General features: G+C 41.6%; 2 protein-coding genes across 7 annotated transcripts in view; one reads left to right on the top strand and one right to left on the bottom strand.

Annotated features, from left to right (window-relative positions):
- The window catches only part of CAPN3 (calpain 3), a 33,466-nt gene extending 20,760 nt beyond the window's left edge, over window positions 1-12,706 (top strand). The window contains exons 15-23 of one of the 2 annotated variants that reach the window (XM_075152069.1): window positions 679-780; window positions 2,116-2,193; window positions 2,876-2,933; window positions 3,529-3,593; window positions 4,637-4,705; window positions 5,280-5,358; window positions 6,936-7,052; window positions 7,398-7,456; window positions 8,105-12,706. In XM_075152069.1, the coding sequence (XP_075008170.1) occupies window positions 679-780; window positions 2,116-2,193; window positions 2,876-2,933; window positions 3,529-3,593; window positions 4,637-4,705; window positions 5,280-5,358; window positions 6,936-7,052; window positions 7,398-7,456; window positions 8,105-8,131 (654 nt within the window). In that variant the 3' untranslated portion in view covers window positions 8,132-12,706. The remainder of the gene's footprint in view (window positions 1-678; window positions 781-2,115; window positions 2,194-2,875; window positions 2,934-3,528; window positions 3,594-4,636; window positions 4,706-5,279; window positions 5,359-6,935; window positions 7,053-7,397; window positions 7,457-8,104) is intronic. The other variant, XM_075152067.1, reaches the window with a different exon arrangement.
- Window positions 10,227-15,114, bottom strand: part of ZNF106 (zinc finger protein 106) — a 44,413-nt gene continuing 39,525 nt past the window's right edge. For all 5 annotated transcript variants that reach the window (XM_075152056.1, XM_075152057.1, XM_075152055.1 and 2 more), the window contains one exon: window positions 10,227-14,817. In XM_075152056.1, the coding sequence (XP_075008157.1) occupies window positions 14,761-14,817 (57 nt within the window). In that variant the 3' untranslated portion in view covers window positions 10,227-14,760. The remainder of the gene's footprint in view (window positions 14,818-15,114) is intronic.

The raw sequence follows: 15,114 nt of genomic DNA, 5'->3' as shown, positions 1-15,114 counted from the left end.
CCTTTCGATTCTACACAACACATTTAGGACCCTGAAAATGTAACCAGGCATTCTAATCTCGCAACAGGCTGATTGCAATTAATACTCTCGGGTAACACATTTGCATCTTGTAGCAAATGCACTAAAACAGAACAACTGCACGTGGCTGCTTACAGCTGAATGCTTCAAGAACTAATACAGAGAAAGAACATAAGCTTCGCATAAATAACAAGCTCCTACACAAATACTCACTTTCTGTGTAGGATTCAGATTCTGCTTGCGTTCAGTGCTACAGTCCTTCATAGAGAGGGGCAAGTTCATCAGTTTAACTGAGAATTGAGAATCTGTGAGGCTTATTTTGCTTAAAAATAAATAAAGAAAAGTAATGTTTAAATGGTTACTGGCTTTCTGAAAAGGAAAGCTAGAAGCCAGAGATTGCACTATTTTGCAAAAGACTTTTGCAGCTTTTTTTAGCATGAGGAGAGCAGTAAATTCAGAAATTCCTCCACCTTTTTTTTTTTTTCTTCTTCGTCTCTTTTCTTTCATTCCCAGCTCTGGCTTCTCCAGGCACCCTCTCAGGGCAGGAGCTGTTGCTGCATGTGCTTTACCGCAGAATGGGTGTCCCCAAATACCTTCCCTTCCACTATTTTTTGTGTAATTTCCACTTCTCTTTTGCTCTCTTCCTTCTTCTTCTTCTAGCCTATCATCTTTGTTTCCGACAGAGCAAACAGTAATAAGGAGCTGACAGCAGATGAAGACGCTGGCAAAGATGGTGAAAAAACCCACGCAGATGAGAAAAAGGTTTCTGCAGCGAGTGGCAAGGAGGAAAATAGGGCTTGGTCTGGCTAGCGTGAAAGAGTGGCTGGGGAGAGCACAGGGACGGGGCAACAGCCTTAGAAACCTAACAGCTTTTCATCAAATCTTAGCATAACTTTCATCTGGTTTATGTGGATCTAAGGAGCATGAGCGAACAGAGACTGTCCCTTCAGTTATTTAACACCTGTGCTGGACTTGCTTGAAAACATCTCCTGGTTGCTCTCTCGCGCGAGGATCCCGGCTGTGAGAGATGCCTTCCCCACGAGCAGCGCGGTTCAATCCACCCTTGCTCAGCCCCCTGAAGCGGTGCTCGCTTTACACAGGGCATGCGCGCAAATCCCACCCGAGGGGCTTCAGGAGCTCCTGGCAAGGATCACAGCCTCTCCCCCACTACAAATTACACGGCCCTATACCAGTCCCCGTTGGCCAGAGGAAAAAATGCCTGAGTAACCCCAGGAGCTCCTGCACCCCTCCTCCTTTCTCTCACTACCGGGGAGGAGGAGAACAGGGCAGCAAATTCGGAATTTCTGCCAGCGGGTGGGTGAGGGACGCGAGATGCAACAGCCAGGTCCTGCACCCAGGCTCGCGGCGTCTGGAGGCACGGCTTGAGTGTCTGCTTGCAGGCAGCATGCTGTTCCGCTGCACGACTGCCAGAGCATGTGGGTGGCGAAGTGGGAACCCATCTTAACTTTCCTCTCCACTTAGACAAACAAAAATAAGAACTAAGCCAAGAAATTCACTTTACTTTGTTACCCGTAATTCCTGTAATTTAATTTGGGGGGGGGGGGGGGGGGGGGGATAAAATACAGTTTCCTTTTTCAGTATCAGCCTCAGAGTTCAGGCTTGCTCCTTGCATGTGTCTGAGAAAGCTTCACTTTCATCATTTTCCTCTGTCTCGTGTGCTACTTGTCTCCAGCAAGGGGCCCCCCACATTACAAGAGCTCTCAAGCCCGAGTCGCTCTGGTCAATCCATAGCTTCCAGGGTGGCTGTGGAGCAGATATTGCCTCTTCTGCCCCAAACGTCTCCTTTGCAATGTTTTGAAACAAAAAGTGAGTAGACAAACATCTGTCAGTGAAAGTAATCATTTAGGCTTCTTCCAAGAGAAAGGAGAGCAACGGGATGAAGTTAACCACTCAGTTTTGCCAAGGAACACATTTAACCAAAAAAAAAGGGGAAAGGAACAGGAGGACAACCCATTCCTCCGAAGAGCTCCAGATTCACTAAGAGGCTCCTTTGCTCAAGGGCGAGCGAGCCCCCCAGGCCCCTTCCCTTCCCTGCTGGGCTAAGGCTGTATCTCTTCTTTGCTTGTCTCTTTTCAGCGTCCTTCAGCAAAAGCTCGCGAGGGGAGCGAAGAGGAAAAACAGTTCAGGAATATTTTCCGACAGATTGCGGGGGATGTGAGTACGCAACCGATCCCTGCCTCTGCCATCGAAGCAGCCTAGCCACAACAGCACCTAAATCGACTGCGTCACAGATTCAAAACACTGAATTTTAAAATTTCCTTTGAACTTCCTTCCATCAAAATTCCTTTGAGATCTGAAGCTAAGCAAAATCAAATCAAAATCCAATTAAGTATACAGCTATCCTCATATGTACATATAAGCTGTTCCCATTGCATACAAGGGAGCCTTATTTAAATTCAGGCTTTTACTTCTATCACTACTACAAGATGCTATTTTGCACATCGTGTATAAACAACTCAGAAATACAATGCCCTCCAGTATACGCTTAACGAGGGCAGTTAAAAGTAAAAACAGATAGAAGAACTGCATAAATCAAGAGGCTGCAAACGGTTTACAGGGATTTTTGGCTTACACAGTGGCTTGAAATTACTAGTCATTCTTCTAGTTGTAGTTTAATAAGCACTGTATAGTAACTTTAGACCTACCTTGTACTGCAGCCTCAAGAAAGATTTGGACCAATGTTTATATGAACTAGAATGCTCTCTAGTTTGAAGCATGTATATGCTATACTGAAAAGTGACCAAAGACTTCATACTTTTAGCATATCCATCCATAAAATGATCTGCTTAATAAGGAATGTTGTAATTAATGATATTCTCACCACATTTCCCACCAGGACATGGAGATCAATGCTGAAGAACTCAGGAATGTTCTCAATAACGTCGTAAAAAAACGTGAGTTTAAGCATGTTTTTCAGTAAACCTGGACAAAGAAATCTGTGATATAACGTAACCCTCCACCCCTGACTTGCACTCTAAAAATTAGTTATGGTTTCAGACTCACAAAGTTCCTAGTTACGCTTCCATGGACTTTGCATTCGAGACTTTATTGAGCTGAACTTTTCATAGAGATGCTCTCTACGAGTGATCAAGTATACTGATAACGCAGAAATGAACAGATGTCCACTGGAAGCACCACACAGGATAATATAGCATTTCTAGCAGTCTGCAAATGACCTTTAAAAAAAAAAAAACTCTAATGGAGAGGCAGACCTTTCTCCCTGTTTAGCAAACTTTAGCCTACAGACCCTGGGCTTGCTTAGTTACCTGGAAGTCAGTTTAGAGTTTTCCAGAGGTTTTTATTGCATATAACAGGTCAAGAAAGTGATCTCTAATTCACAAGCAATAACATTACTTAGAGTCTTTTCAGATTTCTCTAACGCTCATTTCTTACTGGATGAAAGAGGTAGGTTTGGCTTCTACTTCGAGTAGAGTTACACCCAAGAGGAAGAAGCTGACATCTGTTTTCACCTGGGATCATTTATTTCAGATAAGGACCTAAAGACAGAAGGATTTGAACTGGAATCCTGCCGCAGCATGATTGCTTTAATGGATGTATCCTTTTCTGGTGAAAGAGGAGTGCCTGATACCACACGAGTCCTCTTGGGTTGTATTTCCCAGCACTACACACACACACAACTTCGTAAGCCAGGGAAGCAGAACAGTACCTATAGTCTGTAGTCAGAGAACACAGCATTCCTGGTTTGGCACATCTTAACTCCCGTCATCTCAACATTAGCGTAGTTGGCAGATGAAAATATCCCAAAACAGAAAACTACAGAATAAATCGGTCAGTATGATGCCCTTCCTTAGGTATCAGCAACTGGCCAGCTCATGTACTAAAGCATGATTTTTTAAATTTTTTTTTTTAAAACCAACTCAACATAACTAGAGTTCTTGCCAACCAACTTACTATATTACTCAAGTTTATAATGTATTGTACATTCCACGGTGTGCTTAGCATGCAACACATACAGAAATTATCTCAGAGCAAGTACAATAAAACACACTACAAGATGCCATATGGGGTTACCTCTGATACAACATCACTCAGTTTTCCTATTTGACCTAACACGTGATTTTGAGAGAACGTAAGCGCATTCAAACATAACCAGAAAAAAATTGTAACTACAATCCAGAACCGTAATGGTTGGAGCCTAAATGCATTTTTGTAAATTGCTTTAGTCAACATTTTGCTTAGTTCTCGATTCATTTTAAGCAAGGCAGAAAGAGCTTCACTCTAGGATAAAGCTCAGTTGTCTTAAAAACGTTGGGTAAGCTTCACATCTGGAGGTATTTGGAAAAAGCCCTCTAAGACATCCTGCTCCTGTACTTTATAATAGCTCCAGCAGCAAGCCTCTCTCCTGTACCAGACGTTTGCTTCTACACAAAGTACAAATAGGACTTCACGTCCCTGAAACAAAATACTATGCACTATAACCAAAATGTTCACAAATATTTTACTGTGCAGCTCAGCCAGCCCTTAATGCTGGGGAGATCCTGAACTCAGTTTCACATTCATCCCTTCACCAGGAACTGCAGACTTAATTTGCTCTTAAAAATATTGTGGTTTTTTTACCTGAATGCTTGCACCACAGACAGACGGCTCAGGGAAGATAAACTTCGATGAATTTCGACATCTCTGGGACAAGATTAAAAGCTGGCAGGTATTTCTGATATCCACAGTGCTGTTCTTCACAGCTTCTGCAGCGCAAAAGCTTGCGGAGGAAAACCAGACCGCTCTATATACGCTACAACAAAAAGAAAAGCTAAAAAAATTGCAAATTAGCTTCTAAAAAGAAAAGTAATGTCTCTCCTCATCCTACTCACAGCCTAAGCAAATAGCCTGAATCTCTGAAGCTCCAGCACTCATGTAAGAACTTCCCCCATGAGAACAGCACTAATTGGAGGAGGAGGGTGACGGGAACTAGAATCAGGCCTTGCAAATAGCTTAATTAGGACAATCAAGAGAGAGGATTAACAGCATAAATTCAAGTCAAACAAGGAGAGTCTCTAGGGAGGATCTTTTTGCTTCTCACAGCATGGATCTAAATTATTTTACTTTGTGACTGAGAGGAGCTCTGTGTGTTAACAACCCAGACTGCCCAGGAGCAGCAACACAAGGCAAATGGCAAAGCCTCCAAGAGCCTGAGGCACACATCCCGTACCCACTCAGTGGGTACATTCAACAGAATTACAAGCTTTTATTTCTGTTGTGTATTTACTTTTTCCTTTTTCCAGAAAATTTTCAAGCGTTACGACACGGATCATTCGGGAACCATTAACAGCTACGAGATGCGCAATGCAGTTAATGATGCAGGTACTTCTCCTGGTGTTCAATGCCCAACAGCCAAAGAAACCTTTCTTTGGTTGATCTATCACAGGGTGAAATTAGGAACACAGTGCAGCCTTTTAAAAAAAGACCCTACAGAAATTCAAAAATCCTTATTTTTCCCCAACAGAGCTTCTCAAATATCCAAACGGCAAGTCTTGAATGTCTTGCCAACAAGATCTCTTCAGCTCTTTAAACTTTCCAATGAATGATGCTCTGCTGCCTTAACGATCTCCCACTTGGGGGCCTGCTGTTCAGGGGGTCCAGCAAGCCCTGAAGATACTTGTTCTCATTTAAGCTGTGGATTCTTTATGTTTGTTTAAGTAACAAGCAAGAACAGCGGAAAACCTTCAACCCAAGTGTACGGGCACTAAAACTGAGGCAGGTCAACGTCTAAGTTTGCATCAGAGGCAACTGGATGGACATTTCTTGAGTCCTGCTCATGTTTCTCAGTGGCACTAAGCCACTGCGGGCTCTGTCTTCTCTTCTACCTGTGCAGTAAGAAGAAAGTATTTTGCAAAAGTTGCAGTTAATGGCATTCGTCCTGCAAAGAGGGGCTTTTGACTTTTCTTGCTTCTTGTCTCACGCACATTGGTGTGCTGCTTCCCCCGGACAGCAGGCCTCCCCCAGCAGATGTCTTTACCAGCTGCTGGTTCTCTAAGGGAGCAAGATGGCTTCTTTGATCAGAAAAGCTGTAGCATCACTATAAACCTAAATGTGATCATTTCAGTGACGCTTCACCTTCAGTAGTATTTTGGCACATCCGTTACCAGTTCATCAAGGAGCAGAAACAGATGGCTATCTTGTACTTTACAAAACATCCGTGATTTGATGCTTTGCTAAGGACAGAACTACACCTGGATTTGGCCTCCTGCTGCAGTAGAAATACGGGTCATTTTTATTTTCCAGGTTTCCATTCTCACCAGGAAAGTTGTCAGTGTAAAAAAACAATCATTTAAATACCGCCTGCCCTGACTTTAGAACTAAGAACACATTTTGCAATAAAAATTTCTCAGTTTTACAGCACTTAGGCTGTGCCTGGCCTTGCATTTAGCCAACAACCCGCAGTACCCGAACCACGACAGACCCTTCACAACGCGCGGCGCAGGCTGCAGCAGCCGGTGCCGCAGTTGGGTAACGCCATGCCCAGGAGTTACCTCCTCCTCTATTTTTTGACCGTTGTGTAATTGTGTTTTCATAGCAACTTCCTCCTGTTTCTGTCGCCCAGTTTTTGTTGTTCTGCTCTGATCAGGCTCAGCTAAGCTGCAAACTCTTTGGCGGAGACCCCTCCTCTTCCTATTTACAGCGTGAGGTAACTCACGTGCTATTGGCCCTCCCAAATCGTAATTTCAAAATGCTAGTTCTGTTTTAAGAAAGCAGCTGGACACAGGGAAGCTCCTTATAGCTTTACTTCATTTTATTTAGCGGCTGCAGCAGCACCCTCCAACCTGGGCCTTGGCCGGGCCCGGGAAGCGCCTGTGGCCAAACCCCTCCCGGAGGCCTGACGGGCACCAGCTTCCCCCCCGGCCGCGGCCCAGCTGTGCCCCGTTTCTGGTCCTCTGCAGGGTTTCGGCTGAACAACCAGCTCTACGACATCATCACCATGCGCTACGCCGACAAGAACATGAACATCGACTTTGACAGCTTCATCTGCTGCTTCGTGCGCCTGGACGCCATGTTCAGTGAGTGGCTGCCCCCGTTTTACTGTGCTGCCTCCCCTCCTCGCCCCCAAAACGCGCTGCTCTACTCAAAGCACTGCTGCCTACATGTAGTTTTAATAATTTATGTGCTTCGGAAATCTAAAATATGACAGCTGTCCCATACAAACACAAAAGAAAATAAGCCATTGCATTTCTCTTTGTATTAGCTAAGGAAAAACATAGCTGAAACCCTTGCTGACCATGTAAGTAAATAACAGCACAAGTTTGCACAACACAGCAGGAGCCCAATCTGGTTTGCTATCTGGGATCATCTTTTCACACACAGTAATTTAATCTACTCTATATACTTCTGTTTCCTTGCTGTAGGAGCATTCCACGCCTTTGATAAAGATGGAGACGGCATCATTAAGCTCAATGTTCTGGAGGTAAACTGGTTTATGCCGGTATTTCTAACACAAAGTCACAATACTAAATTTGATTTGTATTATTCATTGCACACGTTCTCAAGGGAGCCTATGAGAGTTGGTCTGAAATTGTCATCCAAGTGGGAAGAGTCCACAAAAACTCCTAAAAATTTTGCGACCTATTTTACACAGAAAACCCCTGTATCCATGATCTGCCAGCAACAGCTGCTCTGTAAGACTCCAGTTGGTGCTGAAGGGCACAGCTGTGGCTCTTCATATCATCTTTAAAGTGCTTCAAAAAACCTTTGAAGTTTTTTTTTATGAGGCAATTTAAATCAAACATACTTTAGTTTAAAGGCATTAACTGAGAGCGGGATTTAACATAGTCCTTTTACCTTTTTTTTAAATCTTACTAAGACGACTTAGAAAGTTTCAACTTCAAAGCATGTCTTCTGCTATGGAGACCACAAAAAACCCCCTTCACTTTTTGCAAGGGAAGGAGGAATAGGAGCAAGAAGCCTACGACAAAGTTCCCCACTGCAAGTACGCTTCATACCAAGTATCAGCAAGCAGCTGCCTTCCAGCTGCAGAGACAGGGATGTCTCAATACCATTTGTTGGAGGATGTCAACAAGTTCAATTCATCCTTTAATTGTAACTCTTCTTTCAGTGGCTGCAGCTCACAATGTACGCCTAACACCGGAGCCAGCGCCCACCTTCATCAAGAAAACGCTCAAGACTTCTGTTTTGAGTGACTAGCTCCATTCATCCCCAAGTGCAAACAAGAGCAGTTCCTAATACGTGCTTCACTCACCGAGATAAACAGTGCATGGGAAGAATCCCTTGGAAAAAGAGACAACCATACTCCAGTAGGCAGATCGGTGTGCATATTCTGTAATCACTTTTATAACTTCCTGACATTTTCCTTTGGGCAACAAGGATTAATTTATTGATGACTGAATTAAGCTTTATCTGCATGGTAAAGACATGGAGCATGCATTGTTATTCTGCTTGCGCTGACAACTGGAAAAGTCTTCCCTCAAGTCAGGCAAAACTGGCACTGTATTTGAACTGTGAAAGTCAGAGGTGTTTACTACCACCTTGTAATTACTCATTAACTCTTTGTCCTGCTTTTGATACTATCATTTCAGCCTCTTCATAATGTGGACTGAATACTTCATATGAGATTGTGCTAGATTATGTTAATATTATGCATCCCAACCACTTACGTTGTTATGGATGTGGCTGTGCAGGTTGGTTCTGTGCTACGCTAGGAACGTGGGCGCAAGGCACAACAGACTGCAACACCTGGGTACATCTTGGGCCAGTGCCTCAGCAAAAGTATCAGAACTGAGCAATTTGCTCTCATTTTTAGTACCCCCATAGTATCTTAATTATACATTGGACATTTTAAATGTTTTTTATTGTAACTGCATTCTCTGTAACATTGAGAAAGTTGTTTGCCATTCAAGACAGAAAACCTCTTATATATATAAATATATGTATCTACACCGACACACTTCCCTTCCCACCCCCAGGGTCCTATTTCCTGACAGTATTGTGTATTTCTTTGTTGTAAGAGGTGACTTGTAACAGAATCAGACACTGTTGACATGACCACTTTGGGAAGATAATTAGAATGTGTAAGTACAATTAGTTTAATTGAACCAAAAATAAAATCAACTGGATTTTGGCCTAATCCTTAGGATTGCTTTTTGGTTTTATTTTGAAAGAACAGGGGAGGATGAAATATTGAGCACTCTTCCGTCATTCTCCTGAACATACAGCAGCTTTTGGAGTTTTATGGCAAGCATGAAATCAGCTTAATATCTCAGACACTTGCAAGTTTGCTCCTTGAACGCATTAAAAATAAAAAAGCACTTGAGCTTGAGAGCTCCATTGTTACCAGCTTTAAGGATGACAGGCTTTCAGAACTGGTGAATCGTTGATCAATATCAAAACGGAAGGAAAAACAAAATGTGCAGGAAGAGGTGTGAAGAGACCAGACTATCTCAGAAGAACCTTCTACTTAGTTCTCTACTGGTGAAAAGTAACAAAGCAATCCGCTATTGCAAAGCAAAACTGTAAAAACAAATCATAGCATCCACTCAAAGTTATTCTGGTAAGTAGCACATTTAACCGAAAAGTCACTAAGAAACAGAAAACCTTTTGACTATGAAGTTCTTAATGTTGTCCTGCACTGTAACTTACTCTGAAAGAGTAAGAAAATCCTATAGTTTATCTAAAGAAGAGTTAACCTCCTTTAAGTGCAACTGTTGTTTTAACCCAAATCAAGTTTTTAAGATGACTGGAACAGTAGGAGCCCTGGGTTCCAGCCATGTGTTCTCTCCACTAAGCTATTATTTTCCATACAAAAATATGGCAGAAATGCTCTTGGTTAAGGTGTTCAGAGAAAAACAAAATCTATCAGTCAAAAGATCAAAATCAGGATTTTTGATTGGCAACTCAAAACTGGTCCTTAAAGTCCTGCAGCTCTAGAGAACTTCCCTTTGCAACGGGCCACGAAGCAAGGGAGTCAGTACATAATCTTGGCGGCACCAGCTGGGTGGACAGTTTCCATTTTCCCTGCCAAACGACTAGGTCTGAGATTCCTGCACATTGGGAGCAAAAACTTCCAACATTCCTGCCAGTGTAGGAGCTTCAAAGTGGCCTGTCTGATTTTATCCAGCCCTCTTGAAAAAGGAAAAAAATCCAGAACAGAATCAAGTTCTACCAAATCCTGTGAAAGCATCATTCTATGCAAAACAAAGAAGAATCAGACTGACAAACCATAACAATATAAAGAACTTTTATTTTTCTTTTTTTTTCTTCTTCTTTTTTCTTCTTTTGCTGTGTAAAGTTTCGTTATTACGCTCACAGCTTTGTACCAAAGTGAAAGAAGAAAACCAAGGTCAATCTGTGCACAGGTTCTACACAGCTTAAATTATTAAATATTCAATCACGTTGTTTTATTCCACTTCCATTCTTCAAAAAGACTGTTTAACACTTACAGCAAAATGAAATTTGAGAAGCTGGCAGGCGCATACAACAGAGTATATACCTACACAGTTTGCTCTTTACTTTCACTATTAAATATTTTACAAACAGTAGCTGAAACCATTTCCTTATCCTTCCTCACATATTCTGCAACTCTGGACAACTTAGACTTTTGAACGATAGTACCATACAAGCCTGAAAACCAAGATTCATCCGTACCTGTGTTTTAATTCAAAAGAAGGGAAAAATATTTTCTCAACACCACATTTTTGTTTCTGGGAACCTACAGTTTATCTCAAGTTTTCAGTTATCGTTTACCTTGATCCAGCATTATTGTACAGTTTGAAAGGGTGCATTAAGAACTGCACTACTTCAAACACACTGCGCAGCCAAACTCCTACTATTTTGCAGAAGTCAGCTCATGCGCTGATAATATGTTTAAAGTCTGCAACCCACACATAAGTGACGCAAGGCAAGCAGAAGCTGGGATGTTTAATGCACCTTTGTACCAACGGATGCAGCAGTTTTCCCACATACAGAAGGAGCAGCGTTAGGCCGTAAAGTATTTTGCACTGTCAGTTAACTTATTTTTCCCTGTGATTTGGAGGAAAAAGGAGCAACAAATATAGACCAATCCTAGTATTGCTTTGTCATTCAATACATGTGAGGCTATCGGGGTTGGGGAAGTTTTGCAGCACACGTGAACTTTAAGTGATCATTTTATGCTACTCGCACCCTCCTTTTGGAGCTCGGGCAGGGCTTGGTATGCCTATGGCGCAACAAGTTCTCATGCTTTTGAAAAGAATGACATATGCAGTTTCAGTAGCGCCTGGCCCATTCTTTGTATCATAACAGACCATAATACCGCTGAACACTTTCTGCCCGTTGAGGAGTCTCATAGCTTAATAATCCCAATGTCAGTTCTGCTAACAGGAAAATGGTGGCTTCCCCCCAAAGGGCCTGCCATATTTAGTCAGCCATATAGCAAGTCCCAAGCTTATTACTTAACATTTGAATAATAAAATAAACACAGCTAACCACAAAATAAACCCTCACTCTACTCACTCTTCCACCCACAACTTTTTACTTGCATAAAAAAACAAACTGAAAACAAAAATAGTCCTGAAACAGGCTTCAGACGTGCAGTACTGCTTTTCATGCAAATATTACTCTGTTAAATTTCACAAATAGTCCGCCTTCCCAAAGTTACTTTTCGACCAGAGGTGTATCAGGAGTCAAAACCCTAAGTTGCAAGACCGGAGAGGATCTCATTAATGGCTACCAAGCCAATACATTAGTTTACCACCTCTCTTCTGCAATTGCCTCCAGAAGAAATGAACGGCCATTAGCGAAAGCTGCACCGAATTCCAGCTGGACAAACAGGAAACCTCCCCACAGAACTCCAGAGAAGCCTGGGAACTTCCACAGCTGTGCAGCAACTTCATAGCAAATCCTTTTAAGATATTCTCAGGACAAAGCAGCACAGCATTTTCCTGTGAACCCTGAGCAATTTTTAAAATTGTTTTTAATTTATGAAGCAAAATTTTATAAACACTCATGCAGCTCTGCTATTTTTCTGCCTCTTATCCATTTTAAGATTCTTACAATATATCTGAAATGACCTACAAAGTAGCAAAAGACACCACTGCTAAAGCTAAAGCTGGATTTCAGAAGTCCAGACTTTTCAGGAGGACTGTTTTCAAGGACAGATAAGGAAACGTCATGGACTACAAGAAAAGGAAGTCTGCTTCCACCAACTAGAAAAGATAAACCCAACAAGCAATCAGGAATGCAAATAAAGTGTAGTAACTGTGTTTGTTGCAACACCTAGCGAGAAAGATCTTTACACGTTCCTGAAAACAGCTGAAAGAACGTGAAGAATCACAAAGAGGAAGAAGTAACATAATCTACTCTCACACGCCATTTTTCAGAATGCTACAATCACTCCACATCCTCAGGACACACACCTCCACAGCTTCACTTCAAGCACAGTCCGTGAAGGACAGCTTGAGATGTTCACATTGTTTATGCCACACTTTTACATGCTCCCTTACTGCTCTTCAAAAAAAACCCAGAAAATCTCTTGAACATCAATAATTTTGGAAACGGTTTAAGTATTACGCAGTCTTCTGCTTTTAGGTCATGAAAAAAAACACTCTCGGAAACTCTATACAGCAATACAGCCTGCATCAGGAAACATTTATACTGCTCAGAGATTTCCCTGAACTTGATTCTCTCTTGAATTGCTTCATCCACAGACCACAGAAAGAAAGGGGGGGAAAAAAAAAACCAAAACCACAAACACACACCCCAAAAACAAAAAAAACCCACCCTCAAAACAGCCTGGTCTGAGCCACATACTGGGTTTTTTTCCTCTCCACAAACAGCTTAATGAAAAAACCCAAACAAATCACCACAAAAGCATTGGAACCTCAGAGATTCCCAAGTCTTTGAAATAGGATGCTACTGCATCTCATTCCTATTTTACTCCTGTCTCACAAAAAATCATCAATGTCAAGCAATTACAGAGAAATTATGCTTGTCCGCTAAGACAACACAAAAATAGTGTGCTTCAGAGAAGGCCCTGAAGTTCCTTGATTTGATGGCAGAGTGGAACATCCACGGGCTTCCCTCAATCACTTTCTTGGCCTAAAAAGGCTTCTTTATAGCCAAAGAATGAGGCTATAAAACTTACTTGGTCTACGGTTGGCATACCAAGCCTCAAAGTAGTGGTCAAAGAGATGCCCCGTAAAAATAGTACATTCGGTTTGTTTGAACAGCGCTGGATTCATTTACAAGCAGCTCAGTTTTGACACTGGGCTGTCTTTACCTTCTGTTACAGTTCAAGGAAACCTCTGCTTTTTTTTATCCTGAGCAGCAAGTTACTCAAAAGTGAACACAAAGCTCCTTGCTAGATTAGTCTCATTGTTTAAGAGAGCTCTTTGCTAAATTAGCGTCATTACGGGAGAGAGGATCGCAAATGCAAGAAGTACGTTTCGCTGAACTTAATGGGTAAAGTTTTCCACCCCAAGGGACACTGGCAGAGGAACCCTGACCAGTAGAAAGTCTTCCCCTCTGCTCTGGCTTCTCTGTGGTACCTTCTGTGCATTAGTAGAAACAAGACTTTTACATGCGATATGCATTTTGTATCCTCAGCTTCTGCTTGAGAACTTTAGACTTTAAAACACTCTAAAATCCTGCTCCATTCTTTCCAGTTGAATTTTTGTGAACTTGATATAGCCCAAGCCAATTAAGCCAGTTCACAACAGAAACGAAATACTACCCAAGTGGATGCACTTAGGCAGGCAGTGCCTTTGCATTTCTCTTATTTTGCTATGCCATGAAGATACAGGACTGCAAAGCTCAGTCACTGAGATTCCAAACAAAATCAGGAATCCAACTACGGTGTTGTATCAAGATAGCAGTGGTTATGCTGGTATTTAACTAAAACAAAAGCCGACACCACTTACTTCTTTCCTGTACATAAGGACCTATATTTAAAAAGACTAAGATTGCAAAGCACGTGAGTGGAGCCATTGTTCGGGCTGTTTTGCTGCTACTGGCATACCTCTCAAGAAATAACTGCTTTCCTCCAAATAAACAAAATACCTGAGGAGGTGCAGTATTTAGGGCAGTGTGCCACTGTATATATTGTGCCAGTTACAGCAATTTTTACACCAGGAATAAAAAATAAGTTACAATTAACATTAAAAAAAATTAATTTATTCCAGTTCTCCATAAAATACCTTTTCTTTTTATGAAGAAAGTAAAAACGTACATTGGATATTCAGGTTACACTGTTAGAATTTGTGATATTCTGGTTTGCAGAATTTTATTAAAATCAGCTAAAAAAATTGGATACATCATAAAACCAGACATGTCTTAGACTCTTAACAGGCTTCAAGCTGAGTTTGCAAACGCCAGCACCTATTGTAATCTAAGTTCTCAACACCCCTCTGGACTTCCCAAAGATTCTCAGTCTATGCTTCTTAAAAAAAAACAAAACAAAACAAAACAAAAAACAAAACCACACAAACAGAAAAAAACAAACAACAAAAAAACCAAGGCAGATAAGAGGAGGGAATATTCTTATCTGTCAATGAATTAAAAACTTGCAGGAATCTTCCATTTGGGCCAAGTCTTAACTGACCAGCCTTATTTCTACAGAGCGCCACACAACCTGCAGTCTCTGTAGCAAGGCATTTCAGCCCCACTCCATTTTTCATTCCAAGTGGGAAAAGAAAGAGGAAAGACTGGAGTAAGAAATTGGTGTTATTTGGAATAATTCTGACATATAAAATTACTTCCCAATGTGGGAGGTGAAAAGCTTCATGAGTCGATCCTGCTGTCATCCTCAGCATGTCTTTCAATGTGTCCTACAGCATCCTAGAAAAGAACCAGAGAAGTCAGTTAAAAATAACAACAACCACAACAATAATATCACAAAAAAACCACAAAAAACTTCACAAAAGATTCTTGAAGCCTCAGTGAAAGTGACATTCTGGATAATATACATTTTTTGGCTTAAAGCTTCTAATAAAATAATAAAAAAAACCCCAAACAAAAAACAAAGCCAAGCTATTAAATCACATATATCAAGTATCTCACATACCGCATGATTCAAGGCAAATAAAAACCAGCTTCCTTTCTGACTAGAAGGACGTATCAAATAAACACACCATA

This window comes from Calonectris borealis, chromosome 5, assembly GCF_964195595.1.
Source record: "Calonectris borealis chromosome 5, bCalBor7.hap1.2, whole genome shotgun sequence".
NCBI lineage: Eukaryota > Metazoa > Chordata > Aves > Procellariiformes > Procellariidae > Calonectris > Calonectris borealis.
The sequence above is the reverse complement of the archived record's forward strand: the minus strand, read 5'-3'. Positions and strand labels throughout refer to the sequence as shown.